This window comes from Pelophylax lessonae, assembly GCF_965119305.1.
Source record: "Pelophylax lessonae genome assembly, chromosome: 5".
Classification (NCBI taxonomy): Eukaryota; Metazoa; Chordata; class Amphibia; order Anura; family Ranidae; genus Pelophylax; species Pelophylax lessonae.
The window spans coordinates 469395429-469410902 of NC_138772.1; the positions used below are offsets into that span (position 1 = coordinate 469395429).

Sequence of the window (15474 nt, forward strand, 5' to 3'; positions counted from 1 at the left end):
CTGAATACTTATGTACATGTGATTATGTTTACTTTTTATTTTTATTAAATTTGCAAAGATTTCAAACAAACTTCTTTCACATTGCCATTATGAAGTATTGTTTGTAGAATTCAACATCCCTGTTAATCTTAACTTCCAAGCCTAACCTCCTCTTTTGATCTAAAACAGCGGTTCTCAACTCCAGTCCTCAGGACCCACTAACAGGCCAGGTTTGCAACATAACTGAAATAGATCATAGATCACAGGTGATATAATTTGATGCTCAGTGATTGCAGTATTCTAGTCTGTATCTCCCCAAGGTAATACTTAAAATCTGGCCTGTTAGTGGGTCCTCAGGACAGGAGTTGAGAACCACTGATATAAAACAATAGAGACATGCTTCTGCTTACTTTTTTTGCACTCCTTGCAACCTCTCCAACATTCCTTTCCCTCTCTCTGATCACCACCTTATTAGTTTCACTCTCTCCTTGTCTTCCTACTCCTTGCTTTCCAACTACCAAACAATTACCCATAGAAAACATCGCCATCTTAGCCGTTCACTTCTTTTTTCTGCTACAGATTGTCTCTACGACAAAATCTCATCCCTGTCCTGCCCCAACCTTGCCACTTCTATGTTCAAAAGTTCACTGTCATCCACCCAGGATACCTTGTCCCCCCTCACTACACACAGAATAGGGTCCTGACTGCTACATTCCTGGCAGACAGACCTTATCAGAAGCCCCAAAAAAACATAGCCGTGCTCCTTGAACGTCCAGTCTACAACTGACTAAGCAACCACCTCATTGAGAATAACCTTCTTGATCCCCTTCAGTCTGGATTTCGCCAGCAGCCCTCCACAGAAACGTCTCTCCTAAAACTCACAAATGACTTAACAGCTAAAACCAACGCTCACTAATTCTGTAATCTTACTCTTTAACATTTCTGCTGCCTTTGATACAGTTGACCACTCCCTCCTCCTCAAAAAACTAAATTTGCTTGGTCTCCGTGGCTGCGCTCTCCGTCGTTTGGATGTTATATATCTCACGGCACCTTGTGTCACCTACAACTCCACTTACCGTTGGGTACCCCCAAGGGTCTGTCTTTGGACCTCTGCTATACTAGATCTACACCACCTTTTTTATGCTGATGACACCCAACTCAATCTCCCTACCCCTCAGCTCACCCCATCAGTCTCCTTCCACATCACTGATTTACTGACAGATCAGCCTGGATGTCACACCACTTCCTCAAACTTAAAGCGGAGTTCCGGCCACAAAAAAATATTTTCAATAAAAATACCCCCGGGACAGTCGGGGCTAGTACATTCCACAATGGCTAGCCTCTGATCTGTCCCGGTTCGCACTTTCCTGCAAGAAGAAATACTCACTTTTAAAATTTCTTCTCTAGCGTTGCCATCTCTGTTGTGGGCAGCTGAAGCCAGCGCGATCCTCTTCTATGTCCTCTTCTCCCAGAATGCACCTGCACCGCCCCCTCTCTTCACTTTGGTGCATCGCCTGCCCAGAAGCTGTTTAGCAGGGAATGCGGCGTCGCACCTGAAGTGACGAGCAGGGCCGGTGCCGTCGCATTGATTCCTGGGAGCGATGACGTTCAGCTCCTAGGAATCATTGCAAACCGGAAGTGACGGCACCGGCCGCCGAGGGAGGAAGTGGAAGAAAGGTGAGTATATCTTTCTACAATAATAAATAAAAAAAAACAAAAAACTCTCCATTTCCTTTTCAGGTGAAGAAAAGCAAGCGAAGGGCCACAAAATCGATTATGTCGATTTTGTGGCCGGAACTCCGCTTTAACCTATCTAAAACCAAGCTCATATTATTTCCTCCCCCACGTGCCCTTTCTCCTGAATTCTCGGTCAAGATCAATGGCACAACTATCAGTCCTTCCAGATATGCCAGGGTGCAAGAGGTAACCTCGTCTAGAATACGCCCCTTTTTAACCAACGACACCACCAAGCATCTAATTCACTCCCTGGTTATCTCTCACCTTGACTACTGCAACTCCTTCCTCATTGGATTACCTTTACATAGACTATCCCCCCTTCAGTCCATAATAAATGCTGCTGCAAGACTCATCCACCTTATCAACCTCCCAATCTCCTCTACCCCTCTCTGCCAATCCCTCCATTGACTTCCACTCACCCAACTAATACAATTCAAAGTACTAACAATAGTTTGCAACCCCATCCACAATTCTGTCCACAGCTACATCACTAACCTGATCTCAAAATATCAACCAAGCTGCTCTCTTTGGTCCTCCTGCTCTCTAGCTCCCTTGTGACCTCCTCCCACGCTCGCCTCCAGGATATCTCCAGAGCTTCTCCCATCCTTTGGAACTCCCTACCCCCAATCTGTCCGACTGTCTCCTAATCTATCCATCTTTAGACAATCCCTGAAAACCCTTCTCTTTAAAGAAGCCAATCCAGCTTTTAACTAATACACTGTTTCACTTTCTCCATCAGATCATCCCCCACAGCTATTACCTTTTGTATTAATGACCCTCCCTCTTAGAATGTAAACTCTAATGAGCAGGGCCCTCTGATTCCTTTTGTATCAAGTGTATTGTAACTATAATGCCTGCCTTCATTTTGTTAAGTGCTGCGCAAACTGTTGGCACCATATAAATCCTGTATAATAATAATAGAATTTTGAGGAAAATAATTAATTCAATCCATTTTGGAACAAGGCATTAACATAAAATGTGGAAAAAGTGAAGCGCGGAGAATACTTTCCGGATGCATTTTAACACGTCAATATGGGAGTGCTACTTCGTCCAAATAGAATGTCCTCCCAATTTGATGCCGCAAGAAGAAGCTACTTTGAACTCACTGGACTGGTTAGAAGACTGCAGGAATTGTATTTATTTTTTCTCAATACTGGGGAAGATGGTTAAGAGCCGGTCCACACTAGCGTGACTTGTCAGCCTGACAAGTCGCGCTCCCTCACAGTCCATTGACTGCTACAGGACCCATTCTAATAGGAGCGACACAAGTCGCTTCAACTTAGAAAAAGGGTCCTGTACTACTTCGGAGCCACTTGCATAGACTTCCATTATGTGAAGTCCCTGTAAGTCGCTCCGAAGTCGTGGTGCATGGTAATGCACAAGTCGCCCCCGAAGTAGTAAGGATTCGTGTCGCCTCAGTGTGAACAGACTCTTAATGCCTGGAGTTTGTTTTAAATAAATAAATAAATATTAAATAGGATCAGACGGGGGGGGGGGGGGGGACTTACTAACATTGGCACAGACAGAAATAAAACTTCACAGGGCTTCTAATCCATCCACACTCTATCCAAAACTAAAAAAAGTTTTTCTACACCTTAAAGTGTAACTGTGTGACATGCAGAATGTTAGCAGAGGGATTCTCTAATATGATCAGAGGATTCTTTCCCAATTCACCAGGGACATGGAACAGCCCTGTCACCAGAGAACTCATAGAACTGATAATACCCACAGAACAGGAAGCTCAGCTGTGCATGACAGCTACACTTATACAGAATGGAGTGACACTTCATCACCAGTCACACTGTGAGAGCTCCACTGCATATGAACGAGTTCAAACTGTGCTTGGCCAACTACTCAATGTAACGCCATGCCTCTCCTGACAACAGTTACCTCCACTCTCCCTCTCCAACTTCCACATGTCTGCTTCCTTCTTCTCTGTATTTGCTGGCGCGAAATCATGACGTCACCTAGCAGCCCATCCATGTGTACATGACTCCCTCTATGTGTCAATATGGACCACAGCGCCACCTGGTGACCGAAGATGTAAGCGCGCTTGCAGAAAGAAAGAGAAAGAAAGAAAGAAAGAAAGAAAGAAAGAAAGAAAGAAAAAAGAGAGAGAGAGAGAGAGAGAGAGAGAGAGAGAGAAAGAAATAAAGTAAGAGAGAAAAAGAGAAAGAAAGAAAGGGAGAGAGAAAGAGAGAAAGAAAGAAAGAAAGAAAGGGAGAGAGAAAGAGAGAAAGAAAGAAAGAAAGAAAGAAAGAAAGAAAGAAAGAAAGAAAGAAAGAAAGAAAGAAAGAAAGAAAGAAAGAAAGAAAGAAAAAAGAGAGAGAAAGAGAGAGAGAGAGAGAGAGAGAGAGAGAGAGAGAGAGAGAGAGAGAGAGAAAGAAAGAAAGTAAGAGAGAAAAAGAGAAAGAAAGAAAGTAAGAGAGAAAAAGAGAAAGAAAGAAAGGGAGAGAGAAAAAGAAAGAAAGAAAGAAAGAAAGAAAGAAAGAAAGAAAGAAAGAAAGAAAGAAAGAAAGAAAGAAAGAAAGAAAGAAAGAAAGAAAGAAAAAAGAGAGAGAGTGAGAGAGAGAGAGAGAGAGAGAGAAAGAAAGAAAGTAAGAGAGAAAAAGAGAAAGAAAGAAAGGGAGAGAGAGAAAGAAAGAAAGAAAGAAAGGAAGGAAGGAAGGAAGGAAGGAAGGAAGGAAGGAAGAAAAGGTGAGAGAAAAAAAGGAAGGGAGAGAGAAAGAAAGAAAGAAAGAAAGAAAGAAAGATAGATAGATAGAAAGAAAAAAAGTTTGAATTGAATTCTTCCCTATACAAATATAAAATATGCTAAACAGTTCCATTTGATCAGCTTTTGTATGTGTGAACACCAGAGATACTGATTTGTATGTTGGAAGCTTCTGTTGTTTCTGAGCTGTTTCCAGCGAGTAGCCATTGTGAAAATAAGCAAAGCGCAGGCCCCAATGTTCACTCCCACTTGCAAATATAAGATTCAAGTGGAAAACAGCAACTCACTAAAAACCAATTCTGTCATATTTATTCAAAAAGACCTTATTTATTTGAAAATAAATCTTATCTTTTAAAGACGTGAGCATATAAACCTGGGAGTTGTGGTGCGCTCTAAGAGACATGCGTTCAAAAGCACTGTAGTGTAGATGTGTGTGGGGTGTAATTAACCACTTTAGCCCCGGAAGATTTGGCTGTTTAATGACCAGGCCCTATTTTGCGATTGGGCACTGCGTGACTTTAACAGACAATTGCGCAGTCGGTCGGCGATGCTGTACCCAAACAAAATTGATGTCCTCTTTTCCCACAAATAGAGCTTTCTTTTGGTGGTATTTGATCACCTGTGCAATTTTTATTTTTTGTGCTATAAACAAAAAAAGAGCAACCATTTTGAAAAAATAACAATATTTTTCACATTCTTTTATATGAAATTCTCAAAAAAAATGTAAAAATCTAAATTTTTTAACATTTTAGGCCAATTTGTTTTCAGCTACATGTTTTTGGTAAAAAAAACTGCAATAAGCGTATTTTGATTGGTTTGCGCAAAATTTATTGCGTTTACTAACTACGGGAAAATTTTATGTAATTTTTATTGTTTTTTTTTTAACTAGTAATGGTGGCAATCTGCTTTTTTTGCGGGACTGCGACATTGCGGCGGACAGATTGGACCCCTAACTGACATTTTTGACACTTTTGGGGGGACCAGTGACATTACTACAGTAATCAGTGCTAAAAATATGCACTGTTACTGTAATAATGACATTAGCAGGGAAGGGGTTAACATTACTGGTGATAAAGAGGTTAAGTGTGACCCTAGGGGCGTGATTCTAACTGTCAGGGGGCGTGGCTTGTGAGATCATCACAGAGACATGCGATCCTATATAGCAGGATCACATAACCTCTGTGATAATCTAAGGGAGAATGACGGACGGCTGTGTTTACATCAGCCGTCTGTCCTTCTCTCTCAGCTGCAGGAGATCGCGAGTGGTCGGTGGGCATCGGAGCCGCCGGTCACACGCGCTGGCTCCCCGGTTGACGAGCGGGGGTGGGAGCCAAAGTGACAAATTATTCTGTGATTGTCTCTTTTATGAAGGCAATAACATGAAAGTAGAACTAGAGGATTTTTTTCCATTTTTGGATATAGAGTAAGGAAGGGCTATAACCCCTGTCAGGTTTTTCTTGTAGCTTTGTCACATTGAGGAGATTTACTTTCACTTCCTGTCCCATAGCCAAACAGGAAATGGGATGAAATCCCTCCAATGTAAGTGAATCCCTGGTTGTCACAAGAACTAGTGTCCCCATTGGAAGATCTCCTCTTTGTTCCTGTTTTGGTGACCAGTCAAAATGTGCCATATACACTCACTGGCCACTTCATTAGGTACACCTTGCTAGTACCGGGTTGGACCCCCTTTTGCCTTCAGAACTGCCCTAATTCTCGGTGGCATCGATTCAACAAGTTGTTGGAAACATTCCTCAGGGATTTTGGTCCATATTGACATGATGGCATCACGCAGTTGCTGCAGATTTGTCAGCTGTACATCTATGATGCGAATCTCCCGTTCCACCACATCCCAAAGGTGCTCTATTGGAGTGAGATCTGGTGACTGTGGAGGCCATTGGAGTACAGTGACCTCATTGTCATGTTCAAGAAACCAGTGGTGAGATGATTTGAGCTTTGTTACTGTTGGAATTATGTTTTATTTAAATGTTATAAGGTCATGCTTAATTGAATGATCGGAATCATGCTTTAAACTTTTTTATTTTACTGAAAATCTCTCGCTTTGTAACAGACATTTTTGCTGTCGAGGATGTAAATTCCTTCCCATTGAGTCTGAGTTGTGAGAATAATTTTTGGTTGCATAGTATTTTGCTGTTCTGAGATATTTCTTTCCTGAGTTTGCTTTCCTGTTATGTATACCTCTGTTTCCTATGTATATGTTATGTCCATTGTGCTTAAAGCGGAGTTCCACCCTAAAAACTATTTTTGCATCGTCCGCTAGCTTAGATGAACCTGAAAAAGAATTGGATAATTCAAAATTTTTTTTTGTTTCACTTACCTTGTTTTTAATGAAAATATACCTACCTTCCTTCCTCTTCCTCCCTCTGCGGCCGCGGCCCACGCCGTCACTTCCTCCTTGCATTGACTCCTGGGAGATGAGCGTCATCGATCCCAGGAGTCAATGCGCCTGCACCGGCCCTGCTCTTCACTTCCGGTGCAGGTGGGTCATTTCCTGTTAAACAGCTTCTAAGCATGCCCAGAAGCTGTGCAGGGATGACGCGCCTGCCCCGAAAGTGACGAGCAGGGCCGGTGCAGGGCATTCTGGGACTCTGACGTCACAGAAGAGGACACCGAAGAGGACGCTCTGGCTTCAGCTGCCCACACCTGAGATGGCAGCACCGGACAAGATATTTTCAAGGTAAGTATTTCTTCTAAAAGGTAAGTGAAACAGGGTGACAGTTCAGAGGCTATCATTGCTGAAATGCACTGCCCTGACTGTCCCGGGGTATTTTTAGGTAACATTTTTTTTTTTTGCTTGGAACTCCGCTTTAAATATTATATGTATATTTTTAGTTGGTTGTGGAAAATAATGTCACATCCCCTTTATGAACTGTATTAAAGCTGTCCTGACCTGATACAGACTAAAAGACCCTATCTGTCTGGATGTCTTATTTCCAAGTGCTCCTAAATTCTTTACAGGTTGAAGGGAGGCTGGTCAGCAGAAGGGTACCTACCTACCAAGGGGTATTGGTAGGTAGGTGCCAATCCCTACACTGGCTCCCGATTGCCCAGCGATTGAAATTTAAAATACTAACCACAACATACAAAGCCATTCACAACCCGGCACCGAGCTACATTACCAATCTTGTCTCCAAATATCACCCAAACCGTCCTCTCCGCTCCTCTCAAGACCTCCTACTCTCAAGCTCCCTTGTCTCCTCCTCTCATGCTTGTCTCCAGAATTTCTCCAGGGCCTCTCCCATCCTCTGGAATGCTCTACCTCAACCTGTACGGCTATCCCCTACTCTAGCTGCTTTCAGGTGATCCCTAAAAACTCATCTCTTCAGGGAAGCCTATCACTAATCTTCCATCAGCTCATTCCCTACTGTTACAACCTCTTGTAACACCTGCCCCACCCCATTAGATTGTAAGCTCTTCTGAGCAGGGCCCTCTTAATCCTCTTGTATTTTATTCTATTATAACTGTACTGTCTCCCTTTTATATTGTAAAGCACTGTGTAAACTGCTGGCGCTATATAAATCCTGAATAATAATATTAATAATAATTACCTTTCAGTGACATGGTGCATTATCCTGCTGGAAGGAGCCATCAGAAGATGGGTACACTGTAGTCATAAAGGGAGGGACATGGTCAGCAACAATACTCAGGTAGGCCAAGGCATTGCTCAGTTGGTAGTAAGGGGACCAAAGTGTGCCAAGAAAATATCCCCAACACCATTAAACACCATTACACCACCACCACCAGCCTGAACCGTTGATACATGACAGAATGGATCCATGAAACAACGTGAGTATCAGTGCTGCTTTGTAAACCTTCCACTATATAGCTTTAAAGCCCTTACCAAAGTTATTCTGGTGAGAAGGGACACATAGGGGAGCACGGATTGCATAGCAAGTGAGCATGTCTTTATCACCTCTTATTGAAGCACTACAGCACTTATTGGAGCTCTACAGCACTTATTGGAGCACTACAGCACTTATTGGAGCACTACAGCACTTATTGGAGCACTACAGCACTTATTGGAGCACTACGGCACTTATTGGAGCTCTACAGCACTTATTGGAGCACTACAGCACTTATTGGAGCACTACGGCACTTATTGGAGCACTACGGCACTTATTGGAGCATTACAGCACTTATTGGAGCAATACGGCACTTATTGGAGTTCTACAGCACTTATTGGAGCACTACGGCACTTATTGGAGCATTACAGCACTTATTGGAGCACTACAGCACTTATTGGAGCACTACGACACTTATTGGAGTTCTACAGCACTTATTGGAGCATTACAGCACTTATTGGAGTTCTACAGCACTTATTGGAGCTCTACAGCACTTATTGGAGCACTATGGCACTTATTGGAGTTCTACAGCACTTATTGGAGCACTACTGCACTTATTGGAGCATTACAGCACTTATTGGAGCACTACAGCACTTATTGGAGCACTATGGCACTTATTGGAGCACTACGGCACTTATTGGAGCACTACGGCACTTATTGAAGCATTACAGCACTTATTGGAGTTCTACAGCACTTATTGGAGCACTACAGCACTTATTGGAGCACTATGGCACTTATTGGAGTTCTACAGCACTTATTGGAGCACTACGGCACTTATTGGAGCACTACGGCACTTATTGGAGCATTACAGCACTTATTGGAGCACTACAGCACTTATTGGAGCAATACGGCACTTATTGGAGTTCTACAGCACTTATTGGAGCACTACGGCACTTATTGGAGTTCTACAGCACTTATTGGAGCACTACGGCACTTATTGGAGCACTACGGCACTTATTGGAGCATTACAGCACTTATTGGAGCACTACAGCACTTATTGGAGCACTACGACACTTATTGGAGTTCTACAGCACTTATTGGAGCATTACAGCACTTATTGGAGTTCTACAGCACTTATTGGAGCTCTACATCACTTATTGGAGCACTATGGCACTTATTGGAGTTCTACAGCACTTATTGGAGCACTACTGCACTTATTGGAGCATTACAGCACTTATTGGAGCACTACAGCACTTATTGGAGCACTATGGCACTTATTGGAGCACTACGGCACTTATTGGAGCATTACAGCACTTATTGGAGTTCTACAGCACTTATTGGAGCACTACAGCACTTATTGGAGCACTATGGCACTTATTGGAGTTCTACAGCACTTATTGGAGCACTACTGCACTTATTGGAGCATTACAGCACTTATTGGAGCACTACAGCACTTATTGGAGCACTATGGCACTTATTGGAGCACTACGGCACTTATTGGAGCATTACAGCACTTATTGGAGTTCTACAGCACTTATTGGAGCACTACAGCACTTATTGGAGCACTATGGCACTTATTGGAGTTCTACAGCACTTATTGGAGCACTACGGCACTTATTGGAGCACTACGGCACTTATTGGAGCATTACAGCACTTATTGGAGCACTACAGCACTTATTGGAGCAATACGGCACTTATTGGAGTTCTACAGCACTTATTGGAGCACTACGGCACTTATTGGAGTTCTACAGCACTTATTGGAGCACTACGGCACTTATTGGAGCACTACGGCACTTATTGGAGTTCTACAGCACTTATTGGAGCTCTACAGCACTTATTGGAGCACTACAGTACTTATTGGAGCTCTACAGCACTTATTGGAGCACTACTGAACTTATTGGAGCATTACAGCACTTATTGGAGCACTACAGCACTTATTGGAGCACTACGACACTTATTGGAGTTCTACAGCACTTATTGGAGCATTACAGCACTTATTGGAGTTCTACAGCACTTATTGGAGCTCTACAGCACTTATTGGAGCACTATGGCACTTATTGGAGTTCTACAGCACTTATTGGAGCACTACTGCACTTATTGGAGCATTACAGCACTTATTGGAGCACTACAGCACTTATTGGAGCACTATGGCACTTATTGGAGCACTACGGCACTTATTGGAGCACTACGGCACTTATTGGAGCATTACAGCACTTATTGGAGTTCTACAGCACTTATTGGAGCACTACAGCACTTATTGGAGCACTATGGCACTTATTGGAGTTCTACAGCACTTATTGGAGCACTACGGCACTTATTGGAGCACTACGGCACTTATTGGAGCATTACAGCACTTATTGGAGCACTACAGCACTTATTGGAGCAATACGGCACTTATTGGAGTTCTACAGCACTTATTGGAGCACTATGGCACTTATTGGAGTTCTACAGCACTTATTGGAGCACTACGGCACTTATTGGAGCACTACGGCACTTATTGGAGTTCTACAGCACTTATTGGAGCTCTACAGCACTTATTGGAGCACTACAGTACTTATTGGAGCTCTACAGCACTTATTGGAGCACTACTGAACTTATTGGGGCACTACGGCACTTATTGGAGCACTACAGCACTTATTGGAGCACTACAGCACTTATTGGAGCAATACGGCACTTATTGGAGTTCTACAGCACTTATTGGAGCACTACGGCACTTATTGGAGCACTACGGCACTTATTGGAGTTCTACAGCACTTATTGGAGCTCTACAGCACTTATTGGAGCACTACTGAACGTATTGGGGCACTACGGCACTTATTGGAACACTACAGCACTTATTGGAGCACTACAGCACTTATTGGAGCAATACGGCACTTATTGGAGCACTACGGCACTTATTGGAGTTCTACAGCACTTATTGGAGCACTACGGCACTTATTGGAGCATTACAGCACTTATTGGAGCACTATAGCACTTATTGGAGCACTACAGAACTTATTGGGGCACTACGGCACTTATTGGAGCACTACGGCACTTATTGGAGCATTACAGCACTTATTGGAGTTCTACAGCACTTATTGGAGCACTACAGCACTTATTGGAGCACTACAGCACTTATTGGAGCACTATGGCACTTATTGGAGTTCTACAGCACTTATTGGAGCACTACGGCACTTATTGGAGCACTACGGCACTTATTGGAGCACTACGGCACTTATTGGAGCATTACAGCACTTATTGGAGCACTACAGCACTTATTGGAGCATTACAGCACTTATTGGAGCACTATAGCACTTATTGGAGCACTACAGAACTTATTGGGGCACTACGGCACTTATTGGAGCACTACGGCACTTATTGGAGCATTACAGCACTTATTGGAGTTCTACAGCACTTATTGGAGCACTACAGCACTTATTGGAGCACTACAGCACTTATTGGAGCACTATGGCACTTATTGGAGTTCTACAGCACTTATTGGAGCACTACGGCACTTATTGGAGCACTACGGCACTTATTGGAGCACTACGGCACTTATTGGAGCATTACAGCACTTATTGGAGCACTACAGCACTTATTGGAGCAATACGGCACTTATTGGAGTTCTACAGCACTTATTGGAGCACTACGGCACTTATTGGAGCACTACGGCACTTATTGGAGTTCTACAGCACTTATTGGAGCTCTACAGCACTTATTGGAGCACTACTGAACTTATTGGGGCACTACGGCACTTATTGGAGCACTACAGCACTTATTGGAGCACTACAGCACTTATTGGAGCAATACGGCACTTATTGGAGTTCTACAGCACTTATTGGAGCACTACGGCACTTATTGGAGCACTACGGCACTTATTGGAGTTCTACAGCACTTATTGGAGCTCTACAGCACTTATTGGAGCACTACTGAACTTATTGGGGCACTACGGCACTTATTGGAGCACTACAGCACTTATTGGAGCACTACAGCACTTATTGGAGCACTACGGCACTTATTGGAGCATTACAGCACTTATTGGAGCACTACAGCACTTATTGGAGCACTACAGAACTTATTGGGGCACTACGGCACTTATTGGAGCACTATAGCACTTATTGGAGCACTATGGCACTTATTGGAGTTCTACAGCACTTATTGGAGCACTACTGCACTTATTGGAGCATTACAGCACTTATTGGAGCACTACAGCACTTATTGGAGCACTATGGCACTTATTGGAGCACTACGGCACTTATTGGAGCACTACGGCACTTATTGGAGCATTACAGCACTTATTGGAGTTCTACAGCACTTATTGGAGCACTACAGCACTTATTGGAGCACTATGGCACTTATTGGAGTTCTACAGCACTTATTGGAGCACTACGGCACTTATTGGAGCACTACGGCACTTATTGGAGCATTACAGCACTTATTGGAGCACTACAGCACTTATTGGAGCAATACGGCACTTATTGGAGTTCTACAGCACTTATTGGAGCACTACGGCACTTATTGGAGTTCTACAGCACTTATTGGAGCACTACGGCACTTATTGGAGCACTACGGCACTTATTGGAGTTCTATAGCACTTATTGGAGCTCTACAGCACTTATTGGAGCACTACAGTACTTATTGGAGCTCTACAGCACTTATTGGAGCACTACTGAACTTATTGGGGCACTACGGCACTTATTGGAGCACTACAGCACTTATTGGAGCACTACAGCACTTATTGGAGCAATACGGCACTTATTGGAGTTCTACAGCACTTATTGGAGCACTACGGCACTTATTGGAGCACTACGGCACTTATTGGAGTTCTACAGCACTTATTGGAGCTCTACAGCACTTATTGGAGCACTACTGAACTTATTGGGGCACTACGGCACTTATTGGAGCACTACAGCACTTATTGGAGCACTACAGCACTTATTGGAGCAATACGGCACTTATTGGAGCACTACGGCACTTATTGGAGTTCTACAGCACTTATTGGAGCACTACGGCACTTATTGGAGCATTACAGCACTTATTGGAGCACTATAGCACTTATTGGAGCACTACAGAACTTATTGGGGCACTACGGCACTTATTGGAGCACTACGGCACTTATTGGAGCATTACAGCACTTATTGGAGTTCTACAGCACTTATTGGAGCACTATGGCACTTATTGGAGCACTACGGCACTTATTGGAGCACTACGGCACTTATTGGAGCATTACAGCACTTATTGGAGCACTACAGCACTTATTGGAGCAATACGGCACTTATTGGAGTTCTACAGCACTTATTGGAGCACTACGGCACTTATTGGAGCACTACGGCACTTATTGGAGTTCTACAGCACTTATTGGAGCTCTACAGCACTTATTGGAGCACTACTGAACTTATTGGGGCACTACGGCACTTATTGGAGCACTACAGCACTTATTGGAGCACTACAGCACTTATTGGAGCAATACGGCACTTATTGGAGTTCTACAGCACTTATTGGAGCACTACGGCACTTATTGGAGCACTACGGCACTTATTGGAGTTCTACAGCACTTATTGGAGCACTACAGCACTTATTGGAGCACTATGGCACTTATTGGAGTTCTACAGCACTTATTGGAGCACTACGGCACTTATTGGAGCACTACGGCACTTATTGGAGCACTACGGCACTTATTGGAGCATTACAGCACTTATTGGAGCACTACAGCACTTATTGGAGCAATACGGCACTTATTGGAGTTCTACAGCACTTATTGGAGCACTACGGCACTTATTGGAGCACTACGGCACTTATTGGAGTTCTACAGCACTTATTGGAGCTCTACAGCACTTATTGGAGCACTACTGAACTTATTGGGGCACTACAGCACTTATTGGAGCACTACAGCACTTATTGGAGCACTACAGCACTTATTGGAGCAATACGGCACTTATTGGAGTTCTACAGCACTTATTGGAGCACTACGGCACTTATTGGAGCACTACGGCACTTATTGGAGTTCTACAGCACTTATTGGAGCTCTACAGCACTTATTGGAGCACTACTGAACTTATTGGGGCACTACGGCACTTATTGGAGCACTACAGCACTTATTGGAGCACTACAGCACTTATTGGAGCAATACGGCACTTATTGGAGTTCTACAGCACTTATTGGAGCACTACGGCACTTATTGGAGCACTACGGCACTTATTGGAGTTCTACAGCACTTATTGGAGCTCTACAGCACTTATTGGAGCACTACTGAACTTATTGGGGCACTACGGCACTTATTGGAGCACTACAGCACTTATTGGAGCACTACAGCACTTATTGGAGCACTACGGCACTTATTGGAGCATTACAGCACTTATTGGAGCACTACAGCACTTATTGGAGCACTACAGAACTTATTGGGGCACTACGGCACTTATTGGAGCACTACAGCACTTATTGGAGCACTTTTTGGAGCACTATAGCAGCACTTTACGAACTTGTGATATTTATATGGACATCATTATTTTACATGAATTTTTGCTGCACATGGTCACTTTTTTGTTGCACATAGCACTTTATGCACCATTTGTATGATATAAGTGTTTGTAATTAGATTCCATACAGTGGAAGGTTTACAAAGCAGCGCTGATACTCACATTTTTTCATTATTCAAAGGCACACACACCTTTTTTGTCAGCAGCAACTTTTTTAATTTAATTCATTATTTCACTCATTGTTTTGCACATTTACACTGCTCTAAGGAAAGTACTTTACAGAGTACACTATTGGTCCATAAGCGCGGGGCTTTTCTTTTCTTTATAGGATGGATCCATGCTTTCTGACCCTACCAGCTGAATGGCGCAGCTGAAATATAGATTCAGCAGACCAGGCAACGTTTTTTCAATCTTCTATTGTCTAATTTTGGTGAGCCTGTGTGAGTTGTAGCCTCAGTTTCCGGTTCTTAGCTGACAGCAGTGGCATTAGGTGCGGTCTTCTGCTGCTGTAGCCCATATGCTTCAAGGTTCGATGTGTTGTGGGTTCAGAGATGGTATTCTGCATACCTTGGTTGTAATGAGTGGTTATTTGAGTTACTGTTGCCTTTCTATCGTCTGCCCATTCTCCTCTGACATCAACAAGGCGTTATCGTCCACACAACTGCCGCTCACTGGATATTTTCTCTTTTTCTGACTATTCTCTGTAAACCTTAGAGATGGTTGTGTGTGAAAATCCCAGTAGGTCAGCAGTTTTTAAAATACTCAGACCAGCCCGCCCGGCACCAACAAC

General features: G+C 43.4%; 1 protein-coding gene across 1 annotated transcript in view; it reads right to left on the minus strand.

The window, feature by feature from the left end:
* The window catches only part of NBN (nibrin), a 147301-nt gene extending 143631 nt beyond the window's left edge, over window positions 1–3670 (minus strand). The window contains exon 1 of the mRNA XM_082258007.1: window positions 3607–3670. Within this exon, the coding sequence (XP_082114133.1) occupies window positions 3607–3634 (28 nt within the window). The 5' untranslated portion in view covers window positions 3635–3670. The remainder of the gene's footprint in view (window positions 1–3606) is intronic.
* Window positions 3671–15474: the final 11804 nt, after the last annotated feature.